The sequence below is a fragment of the Sceloporus occidentalis genome, unplaced genomic scaffold, assembly GCF_023333645.1.
Source record: "Sceloporus occidentalis isolate IW3139 unplaced genomic scaffold, rSceOcc1.0.p SCAF_102, whole genome shotgun sequence".
Lineage (NCBI taxonomy): Eukaryota > Metazoa > Chordata > Lepidosauria > Squamata > Phrynosomatidae > Sceloporus > Sceloporus occidentalis.
In genome coordinates this window covers 614,032-631,996 of record NW_028317082.1, presented here as the reverse complement: position 1 = coordinate 631,996, position 17,965 = coordinate 614,032, and the positions used below count along the sequence as shown (strand labels likewise).

The window sequence follows — 17,965 nt, the reverse complement described above, 5'->3', positions numbered from 1 at the left end:
TTATAAGGATGCCGTAGATAAAAAGAAAAAGGGACTATTGGTAACACTAGCTACTTAAATCAATAACAAGAGCCATTTGTGTGTGTGTGTACACTGTGTGTACAGTTATTAGCAAATGAGTGTTTTGACTATATCAGTTTTATGCATATTTTCCAACTCCAAGCTGTAACTTGAATACTTAGAATGAACTTGAATGAGGTGTATTTTGTGTAATGAGGGAAGGTGTGTCCTAAGAAGATGAAAACCCTATGTAAAGGTGTGCATAATTATTAGGCAGCTCCATTTTCCCAGGCAAAATGGGCAGAAAAAGAGATTTAGCTGACAAAAATTGAAGCATCAAGCATGAAGCTACCAGGAACCCATTATCCTCCAGTGCTGTCATATTCCAGAACTGCAACCTACCTGAAATGTCCAGAAGTACAAGGTGTTCAGCGCTCAGAGACATGTCCAAGGTACAGAAGGCTGAAACCTGACCACCACTAAACAAGACACATAAGTTGAAACGTCAAGACTGGGCAAAGAAATATCTGAGGACAGATTTTTCAAAGGTTTTATGGACTGATGAGATGAGAGTGACTCTTGACAGTCCATATGGGTGGGCCCATGGCTGGATCAGTAACGGGCATGGTGCTCCACTTCGACTCAGACGCCAGCAAGGTGGAGGAGGGGTACTGGTATGGGCTGGTATTATCAAAGATGAGCTAGTTGGACTTTTTGGGTTGAAGATAGACCCAAACTCAACTCCCAAACCTTCTTGCCAGTTTTTAGAAGACACTTTCTTCAAGCAGTGGTATAGGAAAAACTGTGCGTCTTTCAAGAAGACCATGATTTTTATGCAGGACAATGCTCCATCACATGCATCCAAGTACTCGACTGTGTGGCTAGTCAGTAAAGGCTTTAAAGATGAAAAAAGAGCATTGCTCCCTTCCTCATCTGATCTAAACCCTATTGAGAACTTGTGGGCCATTCTTAAACCGAAGGTTTATGCTGAAAGAAAACAGCACACCTCTCTAAACAGTGTCTGGGAGGCTATGGTTGATGCTGCACAAAAAGTTGATCGTCAACAGATCAAGAAACTGACAGAATGGAAGGCATATGACTGCTTGCCCCCTAACTGTTCTGATTTAGGGTGGACAGTCTCGATTTTTGGTCTCTGTCCCGCCTATCCCTTCTATTTGAGATGAAAATGATAACATATTTCAACACCATAAAATAGGGTCTTAATGTGGATTCTGGTTTCCAGCCCACTACCAGAACTTCATATGAACTTTCATCTTAATGTTCAATGTGTGTCTAATTGTTGTTATTGTCTCTGATGTGTTAATGTGTTTATTGGTTTCCCTAGGTTTATTTGTTCTGTCCTTTGGTTATCTCTCTCCCTCTCTGTATTTTTCACCTCCAGGCCAATTATTTATGACACCCCACTCAACCTCCCTCCCCTTCCCTAATACCATCACTTGTTTTAAGTTACAACCTCTGTCATGTTGATCAGTATTGCTTCAGACCTGATGAAGAGAGGATAACCCTCGAAAGTTTGTCTTTTAAATATTATGTTAGTCCAATAAAAAAAGGTATCACCGCATACTCTACAATACTATATATATATATACCTTACATTACATATCCAATTAGTGTGAATTTATGCCATATTCCATCTCTTTTTGCAGACACCTCCGTATACAGATCCTGTGGATGCTTACGTTGCCTTGTATAAGTTTGTACCCCAAGAAATTCAAGATTTAGCAATAAGGTAACTGTGTGTTTTATGAGACTGCTAAAATGAAAATAAGCATCTCGGTTATATCACTCTGCATTGTGATAGATGCTGGGAATGTAATGTTAATCAGCAATTATTCGCAGTTCTTTGTAGAGGGTAGCATGCAATTTAAACATTAAATTAATAAAATCTTGCCAACAAAAATCAATGTACCAATATAATAAAAACTAGATTTGGGCGCCGGCCAACTCTTCGCATTCGTCTTCATGGGGAAAAAATCTTCGTATTCTACGAATATTCACCCGTTCCTGTGTTCAGTTCGGGCGAATATTCGTGTACATTCTTCGTGTTTGTTTTTTTCTCCGTTTTTTGCAGAAGCAGCAGCTTTGGCGTCAGGATTTTGAAAGTCCATGTGAGAGACTCTATTGGTCGCCTGCAAGGGCCTCCTCTGGTATACGAGCCCCCAACTGGCAACCAGTAGAGTTGCTCGTACAGACCTTTAACTCCTGATGGCAAAACTCCGCCTGGAGAGACCATTGGCAAACTTTCCAACAACCCGAATTTGACAAGAGAGGACTGGAAAAAGAAAACGGGACTGTCATGAGAAATTAGGGACTGTGAGGGTTAATATAAGGTTAAGGATAGTAGTAGTGCACCGGTTTGGTTAAAGATCTATATTATCCTATTTTAAATTTAATGGGTGTTATTAAAAATAAGGGGTTAATTACTTATATTTATTTTATTATATTTATTTTTTTACCTGCATTTGCATACTTACCGAAGTTGACGTAACAGGATCCAAAAAATGGGACTGTCGGGAAATTCAGGACTGTTGGAAGGTATTTGTGTTATGTTTGGTTGGTTGTGAATCAGAGGGAAAAAAGGAAATGAAAGCAAGGAAAAAGCAAGATTTCCAAAAAATAAGTAGATGATTGAAAAATAGAAAAGGCCTCAGCTCCCACCCAAAGGGAAAACATTTTCCTTATTGCATGCAGAATATTTTCCTAGGTGTGCTTTTCATCCATCACTTCTTCATGGAGAAGGAATGATTGGTAGCCTGCTGCAGCAGCTTTCTTAGACACACCGGGCTGCCACCAGTGTGCTGTCAAGGAAAGAAAGGCATGCAGCCCGCTAGGTGCACTCCACAAATCTGTTGTGAAATGTACACACTGACCAGCAGCCATGGAAAGTTCCTCTTTTACTGCTGAAACACAGGAGCGATAGAGTGAGGGGACAATATTCCTACTGAAAGTGGGATGTGAGGGAACTGTGTATTGCCACAGCTGCCACCAATTTGAAAGACTCCTCTTCAATCATGGAGAAGGAGGCACCTCCAACAGCAATGAACTGCCCAATAAGTCGAGTTATTTTATTGGCCTGCTGTTTGGACATTGATCTCCTGGAGTGGAATGCCCCAACTTCTTCCAGTGTGGGCTGGACATGTTGCAGTTGGAGCAACCTGCCTTGGTCTTTGGCTACCAGCACTAGCTGTAGCTGCTATTGGCTCTGAAGCAGCTCTTGGGGTTTTTCCACTCTCTCTGGAGATGGTACTAGTTGTTGTAGTAGTACCGCGGCCAACAGCTATGCTGCCTGCCTTACGTTTTTCTGCCTCTTTCCCCACTAACACAGCATTATGTTGAGTGCTGAGGTGATGCTTCATCTGATCCTCTGCTGATTAGCTTCCCACAATGTTTGCACTTTCCATAGCACCCTAGCAACAGGATTAGTGCTGCAAACATTGGGAGATGGGACAGTAATCTCACTCTCCATCTCTAGGCTCTCTACACTGCTACTAACAGTGATTGTTCTTATTGGCACAGTTACAGTACTGGTGGTGGCAGTGGTAACTGTGTCAGTGCAAACAGGTGTACCGGCCATAGAAATGGTAGCAGCACTGCTATTTTTTTTTATTCTACCAGATTTCGTAGGTTTTGCTGTTGGTGGTGAGATAGTAGTAGTGGAGAAGGTGGAGGCTCAGGCTCAGAAGAAAAACTGCTGCTGGTGGTGGTGGTAGATGGAGCCTGCCCCTCCCTCCTTTTCTTAGTCCCAAAAGGAGGATCCATTTCAAATTTTATCCCCTTAACGTCCATTGACGGGTCAGGCACGTCACGCAAAAACTGTCACTTAACGAACAATGGCATGCCTGGCGCGTCATTTCATTAAACAAGCTTAGAAAGTGATCGTCGCTTTCTTTGCTTAAACGGTGTTGCTGTAATGTTTCGATGTTAAGGCATTCAGCAGCACCGAGATCGGCATCAGTGGCCATGTCTGGCCCCTCCCTGGGGAATCAACATCCGGCATACACTGTATGCCGGCGGACACCCGTTTTAAAAGAGTTACGATCGCCTCCTAAACTTCAACGGTGTCGCTGAAATGATCACGAGGCATTCAGCGATCGAGGCATTTTACCTCCCAAACAATCCCAAACAGGAGATATTGCTGAACACATATTGTTTGAAAGTGACATATATCAAGAGCTGTAAATCTATACCTGAAGCGCAATTTTAGTGATGAAAAAAACCACAAAATAAACTACTACCACAAAGTTTGACAAAGGGTGGTAGTAGAATTAGTGCATAGAAAGGGTTGAAATACCTTGAGGTGTCTAGTTTTCAAAAATATATGGTTTGATGGGGTAAATTGCATTGGTCACCATCGAAGATGTTTTGGGTATACATGTTGTCATCCTTTAGTCTTTCCTGAAAGTTGGAGCTTTGTGACGTGGTGCATTATCCTGCTGGAAGTAGCCATCAGAAGATGGGTACACTGTGGTCATAAAGGGATGGACATGGTCAGCAACAATACTCATGTAGGCGTTTAAACAATGCTCAATTGGTACTAAGGGGCCCAAAGTGTGCAAAGAAAATGTCCCTCGCACCATTACACCACAGGCCTAAACTGTTGATACAAGGCACGATGGATCCATGCTTTCATGTTGTTTATGTCAAAGTCTGACCCTGCCATCTGAATGTCACAGCTGGAATGGAGACTCATCAGACCAGGCAACGTTTTTCCAGTTTTCCATTGTCCAATTTTGGTGAGCCTGTGCCTCAGTTTCCTGTTCTTAGCTGACAGGAGAGTCACCCATGGTGGTCTCCTACTGCTGTAGCCTATCTGCTTTACGGCTCAACGTGTTGTGTATTCAGTGATGGTATTCTGCATACCTTGGTTGTAATAAGTGGTTCTTTGAGTTACTGTTGCCTTTCTGTCATCTCAAACCAGTCTGCCCATTCTCCTCTCACCACCACTCACTGGATATTTTCTCTTTTTCAGACCATTCTCTGTAAATCCTAGAGATGGTTGTGTGTGAAAATCCCAGTAGATCAGCAGTTTCTGAAATAGTCAGACCAGCCCATCTGGCACCAATAACCATGCCACGTTCAAAGTCACTTAAATCCCCATTCTGATGCTTGGTTTGAACTTCAACAAATTGTCTTGACCACGTCTACATGCCTAAATGCATTGAGTTGCTGCCAAGTGATTGGCTGATTAGCTATTTGTGTTAACAAGCAATTGAACAGGTGTACCTTATAAAGTGGCCAGTGATTGTATGCATATGTATGAATAATAATAATAATGATAATATAGTGTGGGACTTGTATGTATTAGATAACTTACAGAATAATACAATTTGTGTTTGATTTTGTTGCAGACCAGGAGATATTATAACGTTATTGGATGATTCAGATGAAGACTGGTGGAAGGTAATAATAATAATCGTCTGGTGTTATTTTAGTAACATAATTAAAACATAGTTCTTATTGTATGTAATACATTTACAATTCCTCTAGAAAGATATGTCTGAAATAGTTTATTCAGTGTTTTCTGACTGACCAAATTTAGCAGTTCTATTGTAAAAGTGATCTGGTATATGAAGTGTGTAAAGAGATTTCAGTGCACCATAACTAGTTTTCTACATTATAAGAAGTGAACTGTGTAACTATGCTGTCATCATTATATACACATTAGAAAAAAACATTTTAAGTACCGTATTGGCTCGATTATAGGCCGTACCCGAGTGTAGGCCGCACCCTAAAAGTTAGGTGCTTTTTTAAAGAAAAATTGTAATATAAAGTGTAATAGATATGCTGCCACTCTGCCCCCCTCCCCCGAGACATGCTGACACTCTGTGTGTCCCCCCGAGACATGCTGCCACTCTGTGTGTCCCCCCGAGACATGCTGCCACTCTGTGTGTCCCCCCGAGACATGCTGCCACTCTGTGTGTCCCCCCAAGACATGCTGCCACTCTGTGTGTCCCCCCCCGAGACATGCTGCCACTCTCTGTGTCCCCCCCCCAAGGTATGCTGCCACTCTGTGTGTGTCCCCCACCCGAGATATGCTGCCACTCTGTGTTTCCCCGGAGATGTGCCCCCCTCCCCTAGACTTACCAGTGAAGACTCCCGTGTCTTGCGGGGGACATCTATTCTACGCAGAACGCGTATACAACTTCCGGTGCCGGCACTTCCCCCGTGGGAAGTGCTGGCAAGGAAGATTGTTAAAGCGCATTGCGTAGACGTTCACCGGCGAGCGTAAACAACCTCCGCTGCTGGCACGTCTGCGCGATGCGCTTAGACAATCTCCCGTGTCGGCACTCCCCCCATGGAAAGTGCCGGCAGGGGAGGCTGTCTGAGCGTATCAGAGAGTAGGATGCAGGTCCCCTGCACCGCTGTGGGGGATCTGTATCCTAACCCTGCTGCCTGTCCGGCGCCCGGAACTGCATGTCCCAGGTGTCGGGCGATACGAATGGCGTATTCCTGCGCTAAACCTCGAGTATAGGCCGCACCCCCACTTTAAAGACTTAAAGTGTGTGGGGGGGGTGCGGCCTATATTTGGGCAATTACGATATATGCATGGGCTTAAAATGCATTTAAGTCCATTTAAAAATACAACTAAATGTGCATTCAATATACTTTCATATAATTCACCTTTAAGCTACTGGGAGCTTGTTAAGTCTAAAGCCATAATGATTAATTATGCAACCCTATTAGTCAGTAACCACATGACTAGTAAATCTTTTTTTTAAAAAAGGTGAATGATCACCTAGAAGTGATGTTTGGACATCTGATGCTGCAGTTCATGACCCTTGCTTGCCCTTATTGGAAACAGCCAATTAGTCCTTCATTAGTGATGTTTTCTAGTTAATCTGGTGCTCCAAAATGGACAGAGTTCAGTGCACAAGGGCAGCAAACGAATGCTTGATATAGCAATGTTATGGACACCCACTTTTGTGTGCGTCTATGCAAATGGATCTTTTTTTTGCTCCTATAAAAATGGACAATTTTAATGCATAATATAGTTATAACATTTGTGAGGGAACACCAACTATAGGGAATAAAACCCTTTAGGATGATTTATGAACTCTTTAATGGAGCATGGGACACTCCAGGGCCACAGACTTCATGATGCCACAGCAGAGACTCTTTGGACTCATGTGTCATCAGTATGGCTGACTAATAGACATTAGTAGAGAGCCTCCCCAAAGGACAATTATGCTTGCTAGAGGGCTGGCAGCATGTGCTGGGCTCACTAGAAAACAAATTTAAAGATTCTGTAGAGAGGAAGTTTCTTCTTTGGAGGAGAAGTTCCTCCTGTACAAGTTGCTGTTGAAGATGCCTGTTGTCACGGAAGCCTCTGTGCCATGGGCTCCTGGTGGGGACTGAGTGCCAGCCTCCTTCCTACAGACGATGGGCCCTGGTAAGGAGTGCCACGTTATCCAAATCATAAGAGACTCTAAAGACTGTGGAGCTCGGAAACAGATTTGGGGTTCCTGCATTTTGGGACTAGAGTCACTCTACCCCTCAGTTAATGTTATCCTTTTGTGTGTTATTAATAAAAATGTATTTTATTATTGCCTTATTTCCTAACTGTTTACACACAGCACACTAAAGTCTGGGAAATAATCTAATCAAGACAATGTGTATTCCTTATTTTAGTGGTATCTGTGTCCTTTTGTATTGTTAATCCTGTTACTGCCCCTGTTGTCTCTGGGCAGATTAAGGGGGCAATTTGTATCCCAGTATCTTGTTTTATGTTAATGTGTGTTTTGCTGGATATATCCAGCCATCTGTGTCTAAAATAAATCAGTTCTCCTCTTGTTGTACCTAAAGACTAGTCTTGCCTGGTTATTTGGGTACTGGATAGCAATATCCCTTTACTTTGTTTGGGGATATTGCCTACGGATTGCGGGGAATTATTGTCCTGAAGGGAGAATTCTTCTCTTGGCGGAGAGGGACAACCTAAGGTCCCTGGTCGGTCCATCATACCTGTCTTCTAATATATTTTGTTAAGAATGATTTATGGTTTGATAAGAACAGCCTGATTCAGAGTAGGGAACATTTTACTGTCCAAGAATATTGCACTTGGATTCTTTTTCATAACCCTCCCGCCCTGCCCCACTCCCCACCTACTGCCCCACTCCCCACCTACTGCCATCCTTATCCCCAGTTATTTTTCCAGACCCAATCCCACTTGTTTTTCGTCCCTGGAACTGTTTAGTGTTTTGCCACACTAGTGCATGATTGTTGTTGTGACAAATTACATTATTTGTGAAGTTATGAGTTTTTGATGTCTTCCTGACTTTATACACACAATTATTCTATATACTTAGTTATGCTGTCAATGTTTGGCTATGACATCGGATATCAGACTTGTGTAAATGGACCATAAACAATTCAGATCATTTTTCATTTACTTTGGTTGCAGCAAATTTCTTTCCTGCCCTTTTAGTTCAGACAAAATTCAGAGGGCTTTTTCCTTTCAGAAATAAAATTTATTGTCACTAGACTTGGGCGCCGGCTGATGCCAGAGGAGGCCGCTGCAGACGACCAATAGAGTGTTTGCACGGCCCTTTAACTCCTGACGGCGAACCCACGGATTTCCGCTCCTGTTAACCCCTGTGATGCTGCGTAGATAAGGTAGGCTAGATGGGGAAGGAACCAGGGAGATTAGTAAACGAAGACGAAGATGAAGACAAAGATTCTTTGTGTTGTGTGTCTTCGTGTACGTTTTGCCACCAGGTTCGTATGTTCGGTATTCGGGCTGAACAACGAAAACGCACCTTTCATGTTCGCCCGAATACGAATACACAAGTCTAATTGTCACCCACCTTTATTCAAACACTCGCTTTCACTCTATCTCACACTCTCATTCACTCCCATGCTCTCTCTCAATGCCTCCCTAACTTATCTTCTCTTCTTGTTCTTCTGTTTTATTTCTTTTACTTATCTAGCTAAACAAGATGTTGAGTTTTGTTGGGGGTCCCTCCTTGTTTTCGGACATCCATACGCATGAAGTTGTAGGGGACATAAGTCAATGCATGTAATAAACATAGGTATATACAAAACCAATAGAATAAAAACACAACAACTTATTTGGATGAATCAGGCCGTGGACTTTTATTTAGTTTACCAAATTTCAGTTCACCCCAACTGCCTCAAATGGTTTTGTTTTATTTTTATTTTAAAAAAACATTTGAGGCCCTTCCCCACAAAACCACGACCTGTTCAACCATAAACACTGTAAATTCAGATTAAAAATATCGCAACCAATGTCAGACAGATGAATACCATCCTGTCTATATAGACCTAAACTCCCTCCTTCTAATTCTCTATGTCTAAACGTAAAACCACCTTCTAACATCATACATTTTTCCATTGCTCTATTGAACTTACTCCGGACTCTCTCCATCGCTCGGAATTCTGGCCTCTGCAGCCACAGAAGTCGCGGGAAGGATCTCTGACCAGATAAACAATACATCACGGAAACATTCCTTTAAACATAAAATTAACTCTTTACAATAAATAATTAATGACTTCATTTTTCCCAGGTCATTACCCCCACAGTGAATAATTATCACATTTGGCCATGGCAGACAATTTACACATTCATCTAAAGAATCTTTCAACTGATCTATTCTTAAACCCCTTAATCCCAACCAATAAATTACTATCTCATCTCTATTAAAACCTACATTTTCACCATAGCTTCTTTATGCTGCTCTTCTTTGTGACCAAAATACGAAAGAATGCCCAACAATCCATATTACAAAAGTCCGATGACCTGAAAGAAATTTACAGTTAACCTTAACATATACATAACATTATTATAAAAGATGAGGCCTAATATAGATTCTAAAACGTTCCGAATGGCATCTACCTAACCTTTTAATAACTGATTCATCTAAACCTAATAACGCTGTATATCTCTCCTTACTTAAACCTAATTCTTTCAAACCCAAGCTCAAAACCCTCCTAAACTGAAACCTAGTCAAAGACAAACCCGATTGCACTAAGCAGTTTCCAGTTGACATCAGGGCGGGCAGCATTAAACATTTCCGCTGCCCAAACTGGACAAATATCTGAACCCTTTAGCCTGTTCAATAAGACCCAACAACCTCTTCCATCTTTATCTGTCTTTGAAGCTCTTATGAACGGTCTCAAATCTTTATTACATACAACATCATTAAATTGAAAACCCGAACCTCCATTCCTATTATTCGCCACCAACTCACTTACCCTGAACTCTCTGAAAAATGCTACCACAAATGCAGTTTTAAACAACAAGTATTCAAAACAATCCCAACAAACTTTATACAAAACACTTATTAAGCCTCTTGAAACCTCTGATGATAAAGTTTTTCTATCATCTGGTATCTTCAACCTATTATTATACCCTTTCAATACTTGCTTAATCAGAAAATCTTTAAAAGAATGTTGTTTACCAGCCAGCTTAAAGAAGAAAGCAACACCAACTAAATACCTATCAATACTTGATCTGGCAATGCCTCTATTAATTAAACTGACGGCAAAATCTAATGCTCCATCAATTCCTCCTTCAAAAACATCCAATTCCTTCTCCCGAACAAAACAAGTCCAAGCCTTGGAATAACATTCCCACACGTTTCTTGACACAGATTTTACCAACAGATCGCTCAGCTGGGTGAAGTCAAATCCCAAACGCATTCAGGAACTACAATCCCTTCTTTGTCCGCTTGTGGAGCCAAAGACCTGAAAAGCTTGAAATTGAAACGGGACAAAACATTCTTATTTCCTGGAATATGCTTAGCCTTAACACAAATATTACCTTTTAAACATAAAAACACTAACCTTCTTAACAAATTAATCACAGGAATGGACTTTGCATTCAAAGTACTGATTACCCACACCACACCCATATTATCCCAATTAAGCAGAATTCTTCTATTAACCCATTCCTTGGACCACAACTCAAAAGCAACTGCAACAGGGAATAACTCCAATAATACCATATTCTTAACCCGCTCTTCTCTAAACCATGAATTGGGCCATTCAGCTGCAGCCTGTTTTCCTTTCCAAAATTTACTGAAACCCGTATCTCCAGCGGCATCAGTAAAAAATTCCATAGCATCACTATCAACAAATCCCTCTTGCCAAATAACTGACCCATTAAAATCTCTCAGAAATAAATCCCATACTTTTAAGTCCTCCTTAATTTGTTTTGTTAGCCGCACCCTGTGATGCGTCATCTTCCTTCCTGAGACAGCTCTTGCTATATGTCTAGAAAAAAAACTCTGCTCATTGGCATCACTCTTGACGCAAAACATACCTAAAAGCGATTGGAATTCTTTAACTTTAACACATTTTATTAGTATTTGTGGTAGGAAAAACAGTCTTATCTTTGGCTAAAGGTACACCAAAACTATTTGTTAAATGTAAAAAGGCTTCAAGCATTGACAAACAATAATTCGAACCCGATTTACCAATAAATAAAAAATCATCCAAATAATGTACTATAGCTTCAAAACCAGACACATCTTTTAAAACCCATTCCAAAAAATACAGAACATCCCATTGGTAAACATTTATCGCAATAGAATAAATTGGCAAATTGGAACCCTAATGATTGAAAGCAGTCCGGATGAATAGGAAGTACCCTGAAAGCTGCTTCGATATCAACTTTAGCTGGCAATGTATCTTTACCCATAGCCCCAATGCACTGAAAATTCCTCCTTCACTATTTCATCATTCAATGAACCACCATATGGAAATGATAAATGGTGTATTAACCTAAACGAACCAGGCTCCTTTTTGGGCACCAAACCAAGTGGGGACAAACGAAAACAAGTGAATGGAGACTTAATAATAGGCCCTTCTATTCTTCCTAAACGTAACTCTTTATCAATCTTAGCTCTAACAACATTTTTATTATCCTGGACTGATTTTAAGTTATCCACCCAAACAAAACCTTTCTTATCGTATATCGGAATCTTGAAACCTTCCAAAAAAACATCATGAATTAAATCAGCCATCTGTTTATTTGGGTATGTGTCTAAAAAGGGGAGCAGACTTGCTGTTCTCACTGGTGTCACCGCTTTTTGAAATATCTTTTCCTGTATTCTGAAAACGCTACGAAAACAACGGAATGCTGGATGATTCCTAGAACACACCGAACAATCATGCTTAAACTTATAGATGTTAGGCCATTTGAATCGATTCTCATTAAAAGCCCAACAAATACCCTTCTGCCTAGGATCCTGTGACACATTTTCTACTTGCCTAAGATTGTTAGCATGCTTCTGCGGTAACATAATACTGACCCATGATCCCACATCCTTCATGGATTTTCATATGCTTCTAATACTGTATCCAAATGTTGAAAAAGACCTGTACAGCTTTCTCTATGCTTCTCACAATAAACGCTTGATAATTTACAAAAAGACTGTAGCCAATAGCCAATTATTACTGTATTTGCTCGATTATAAGACAAGGTTTTTTTCAGAGCAAATGCTCTGAAAAATACCCCTCGTCTTCTAATCGGGGTCGTCTTATAATCAGACCTCAAATAGAGGTCTGACTATGAGACTAAGATCCAGATCCCCCGCACCGCTGCAGGGGACCTGGATCCTTCTGTCTCCCCCCCATTTAACATTCCCCCACCCCACACACACTTACCGGTGCTTCCAATTTCCTGCTGTATTGCTGGGGCGATCCGCGTAGACAACTTACGCTGCAGCCGGAAGGAGGTGTGGCTAGCAGCGGGGGTTGTCTGCGTCCATCGCGCAGACCTTCCCCGACTGTCAGAGATCAGAGTTCCCCGCACCGGTGCAGGTGCCGCACTGGTGCGGGGAACTCTGATCTCTGACAGCCGGGGAAGGTCTGCGCTATAGACGCAGACAAACCCCCGCTGGCAACTCCACCTCCTTCCGGCTGCAGCGAATCGCGTAGACGTCAACCCGCTGCCCCAGCAATACAACAGGAAATTGGAAGCACCGGTAAGTGTGTGTGTGTGGGGTGGGTGTTAAATGGGGGCATAGGGCATTTCTGGAGGCAGAGTGCTCTGTGAAATGCCTTATACCTCCCTATATGCCACTCTGCCCCATAATATACCTTTTAACCCCCTAAATGCCAGAGTGGCATATAGGGGTATAAGGCATTTCTGGAGGCAGAGTGCTCTATACAATGCCTTTAAACCCCCAAAATGCCACTCTGCCTCCAGAAATGCCTTTTAACCCTCTATACGCCACTCTGCCTCCTGAAATGCCTTATACCTCCCTATATGCCACGCTGCCCCATAATATGCCTTTTAACCCCCTAAATGCCAGAATGGGATATATGGGTATAAGGCATTTCTGGAGGCAGAGTGGCACATAGGGGGTTAAAAGGCATATCATAGGGCACAGTGGCATATAGAGGGTTAAAAGGCATATCATGGGCCACAGTGCCATATTGGAGTGGCAAGCCTGGGGGCAGATGTGCGTAACTGGGGGGCAGGTTGGAAAATACAAGGAAATAAAAACAAAAAAATATTTTTCTCAATCATAGCTTTTATTAAAAAATTTAATAGTTTACATGAATTAACATTTACTGGTAAAACTTTTTTCCTATAGGGTCGTCTTATATTCAGGCTTTTTTCTTTTTTTCCTAAATTAATATTCAGATTTTGGGGGGTCGTCTTATAATCGAGCAAATACGGTAAATGACCTCACAACTGGTCTACGTCTTTCCTCATCCTTCTTCATTAGAAATTTCTTTTGAAGCAGGTAACAATGATAATATATCCAAATACTCATAATTCCAAATTTTTTCCTTGACCGCTTTACTTAAATGGAAACCTCCCAAGACATCACCTCCTTCATACATGCTTCTTTAACAATATTAGACCTCAAACCAATGTTATCAGAAACCCAAGCCTGAGCTGGACTTTGTTCCTGAATATTTTTTAAAACATTCGCCAAAGCTGACACTGCTTCATTGAGATTTCTCATAGATAAACCAGCAGACTCACCACTATATTCGTCAGTTCTGCCCTCAGATCTCCTCACTCTTCTTTCACCGTCCTGCAGCTGAGCCGATTCTGGAACAGCCTGAGCCTGATGCCTGCCCAGATTGTTCAATTGCCTGCTGCAGCCTTCTTCTTTTTGCCCGTTTAGATGTTTCCTTCACCCGAGAAGCGGGTCTTCTCTTCCGCTGTGCGGTGTCCTGAACTCTTCTTCCGGGTCTGTCACGTCTGTTTGATGTAACCGAGACCTGTTCACGTGATCCAACCTCCCACGAGAAGACGCCATCTTGCGGGATCTTTGCGGCTACTAATACCTCCTCTGGCTGCTCCTCTGCAACATCTTTATTTTTTTTTTTCACTACTTTTTATTTGTTATTTTTTCAATTTAAAAAGAATACACAAATATACAAAACGCACCAAACAGGAAAGAAAAAAAAAAAAAAACAAGAATTACACAATATGCAAATATTATAAAATAATATAATACATTTAAATGAATAAATACATAAATCTCTTAGCTGCATTTGGGAATCATGAAGACCATGTGGACCCTGAATAATCATAGACCAATAATCGTTTCCGGTTATCATAGGTAGAATTACTTAGTCAACAAGCCCAGGCATTATTTCATGTATTCTTCCAACCTCTTTAGCCAAACATCCCATTTCTTAGCTTTTGTTTCAGAAATAAAATAAGATCTATATATCTGTCTTTCCATTTTAATCTGATAATTCAATTGAGAAATAATCATATTCCATGAGGCTAAAGTATTTTGTTTCCATAAACGGGCAATCGTGATTTTCACTGCTATAAAGCAGTGAATAAAAAATAGTTTTTCGTTATTGCTACAATTCGGCCACACTAAATGTAATAAAGCCGTTACAGGAGATCGAACAATAGATTTTGCTGTTAGAGCAAAGATTAAATAATAAATATTGGACCATAGATTTTTCACACCCACGCAGTCCCACCAAATATGAAGAAAGGTCCCCCTCTTTATTCCACATCTCCAACAGATATCTGAACAGTTGCTATACATTTTATACATTCTTGATGGTGTCAAATACCATCTATTTAATATTTTAAATTGAGTTTCAGCCAATGACAACGAATGAATAGATTTCATAACATCATATAAGGATCTATACCAATTGTCCTGGTCAATTTTTATATCTAGCTCTTGTTCCCATATCTTAGTGACTTGTGGAATAAAATCAAGCATAGCAAAATTAATTAAATCTGAGCACTTAGATAACACTTTGTTTACATCATTTCTTGTAAATATTTTCTTTAAACGAATTGACAACTCTTGGCTAGGTTTCCATAGGTCTTTCAACAAAAAGTTTTTCATTCTCAGATATGTAAATATGTCAGCACTGGATACATCAAATTCTTGTATTAATTGAGAAAAAGGTTTGGGTCTCCCAGAGGTCAACAATTGATCTAAAGTAAGTATACCCTTAATTCTCCATTCATCAAGATTTATATCTGGAATAAAAAATTCTACAAATTTGAGTTTAGAAAAGGACGGAATCTCTTTATTGGGATTTATTTTTTTCTTGATAGACTCCCAAATTGGAAGAATCTGTCCCAATATTAAATTGGAACTTTTTATTTTTAGAAGAGATTTTAATGTTAGGGGATACCAGACAATGTTATGCAAACTGTTAATACCATCTGTTCCCATCTCAATTGCATACCACCCTTCATTAATAGAGTGCTCTAGCTGCAATCTATAAATATGGACCATTATGTTTGCCAAATATATATTTTTTACACTGGGAAAACCCAAGCCTCCGTACTTCGGTTTACGTGCCATAACAGCAAATTTTATTCTTGGTTTCTTAGCTTTCCAAACAAAGCATTCAAAACTCGCCTGTAACATTCTTAACCACGAGTCCGGCACCCTTAATGGGATCATTGAAAACAAATAAGACCATTTTGGAACTATATAGGAATTTAGTATATTAATTCTGCCCCACCAGGAAAATTCTTTATTTCTCCATTCTTTTAGCCAAATGTTTGTTGATTTCAATAATCAGATAAAATTGGTCTCAACTAATAGTGACATAGATTTTGTTATATATATACCAAGATAAATAAAATCGGATTTGGCCCAAACAAAATCAAATTCTTTTTTAATCTGTTCGATTAAAGAGTTTTCTAAATTAATTTCTAGTAGTGTTGTTTTATTTGTATTCATTTTATAATTCTAGACCTTACTATAATCTTTAAATTCCACTATAAAATATTTTAAAGAGACTCTGGGATTAGTAATGGAGATTAATATGCCATCTGCATACAGATTGATTTTTAAATCTAGATCTCTAGTAGAAAAGCCTTGAATTTCATAATTATCTCTAATGCTAGTAGCCAAAGGTTCTACCGAAAATATGTATAACAATGGGGACAGAGGGCAACCTTGTCTTGTTCCATTTTGTAAAGCGAACCATTGAGAACATATATTTGGTCCTACTGTCCTAGCAGAGGGATTGGAATAAAGAGCCATAATCGCCTTATGAATCCAGCCAATAAGTCCAAACTTAATTAAAACTTTACTCATAAATTCCCAATTTACCCGGTCAAAGGCCTTCTCTGCATCCACTGACATTATAATAATTGGAATTTTTTTCTTCTCTGCTTGATCTAAGATATTAATAATTCTTCTAATATGATTACAAGATGATCGGCCCTGAATAAAACCAACTTGATCCGGGTCAAGAATAGATTTAAGAATAGATTTTAATCTATTAGCAAGAATAGAAGAGTATAATTTAACGTCTACGTTGATAAGAGAAATAGGCCGATAACTAGCGGGATCTGTCGGATTTTTCCCTTGCTTCAAAATAGGAAGAATATTAGCTCTTGACATTTCATTGGGAAGTTTACCATGGTTGGCAATATAGTTGAAGGTAAGAATTAAAGGATCTAAGATTTGTAGACTAAATACTTTAAAGAATAGATTTGTAAAGCCGTCTGGCCCAGGGGTTTTGTATTTGACTAATTTAGATATTACTTCTCTTAGTTCAACTGAGGTTATGTCTTTATTTAGAGTAGCTCTCTGCTCTGCAGTTATCTGAGGAAGATTTAATTTATCCAAGTAATTATCAATTTCTTCTAAAGAGACTTTATTGTTCAAATTATAGAGTTTCTCATAGTATTGATTAAATTTTTCACCAATTGCTTCTGGTGTAGAGTAACATAGTAACATAGTTCATAAGGTTGAAAAAAGACCAAAGTCCATCAAGTTCAACCTATATACATATTGTGTCCCTACTGTGTTGATCCAGAGGAAGGCAAAAAAACCCTTATGAAGCAGATGCCAATTGCCCCATACCAGGGGGAAAATTCCTTCCCGACTCCAAATATGGCAATCAGAATAAATCCCTGGATCAACGTTCTGTCCCTATTAATCTAATATCCATAACTTGTAATATTATTGCTTTCAAGAAACACGTCCAGGCTCCTTTTGAACTCTTTTATTGAGTTTACCATAACCACTTCCTCTGGCAGAGAGTTCCATAATCTCACCGCTCTTACTGTAAAGAACCCCCGTCTGTGCTGGTGTAGAAACCTTCTTTCCTCCAACCGTAGAGGATGTCCCCTTGTTATAGATACAGTCCTGGGTATAAATAGGTCCTGGGAGTGATCTCTGTACTGTCCCCTTATATATTTATACATAGTTATTAAATCCCCCCTAAGCCGTCTTTTTTCCAAACTAAATAACCCTAATTCTGATAATCTTTCTGGGTACTGTAGTCCTCCCATTCCCCTTATTACTCTGGTTGCCCGTCTTTGAACCCTCTCCAGCTCCACTATATCTTTCTTGTACACTGGTGCCCAGTACTGTACACAGTATTCCATGTGTGGTCTGACTAGTGACTTGTACAGTGGTAGAATTATTTCCTTGTCGTGGGCATCTATACCCCTTTTGATGCACCCCATGATTTTATTTGCCTTAGCAGCAGCTGCCTGACACTGGTCACTACAGGT

At 40.2% G+C, this 17,965-nt stretch overlaps 1 protein-coding gene across 1 annotated transcript in view; it reads left to right on the top strand.

Moving 5' to 3' along the window:
- Positions 1-17,965, top strand: part of LOC149283560 (SH3 and cysteine-rich domain-containing protein-like) — a 191,878-nt gene that overhangs the window by 157,048 nt on the left and 16,865 nt on the right. Inside the window, exons 9-10 of the mRNA XM_089497383.1 lie at positions 1,684-1,750; positions 5,370-5,421. Of these exons, the coding sequence (XP_089353509.1) occupies positions 1,684-1,750; positions 5,370-5,421 (119 nt within the window). The remainder of the gene's footprint in view (positions 1-1,683; positions 1,751-5,369; positions 5,422-17,965) is intronic.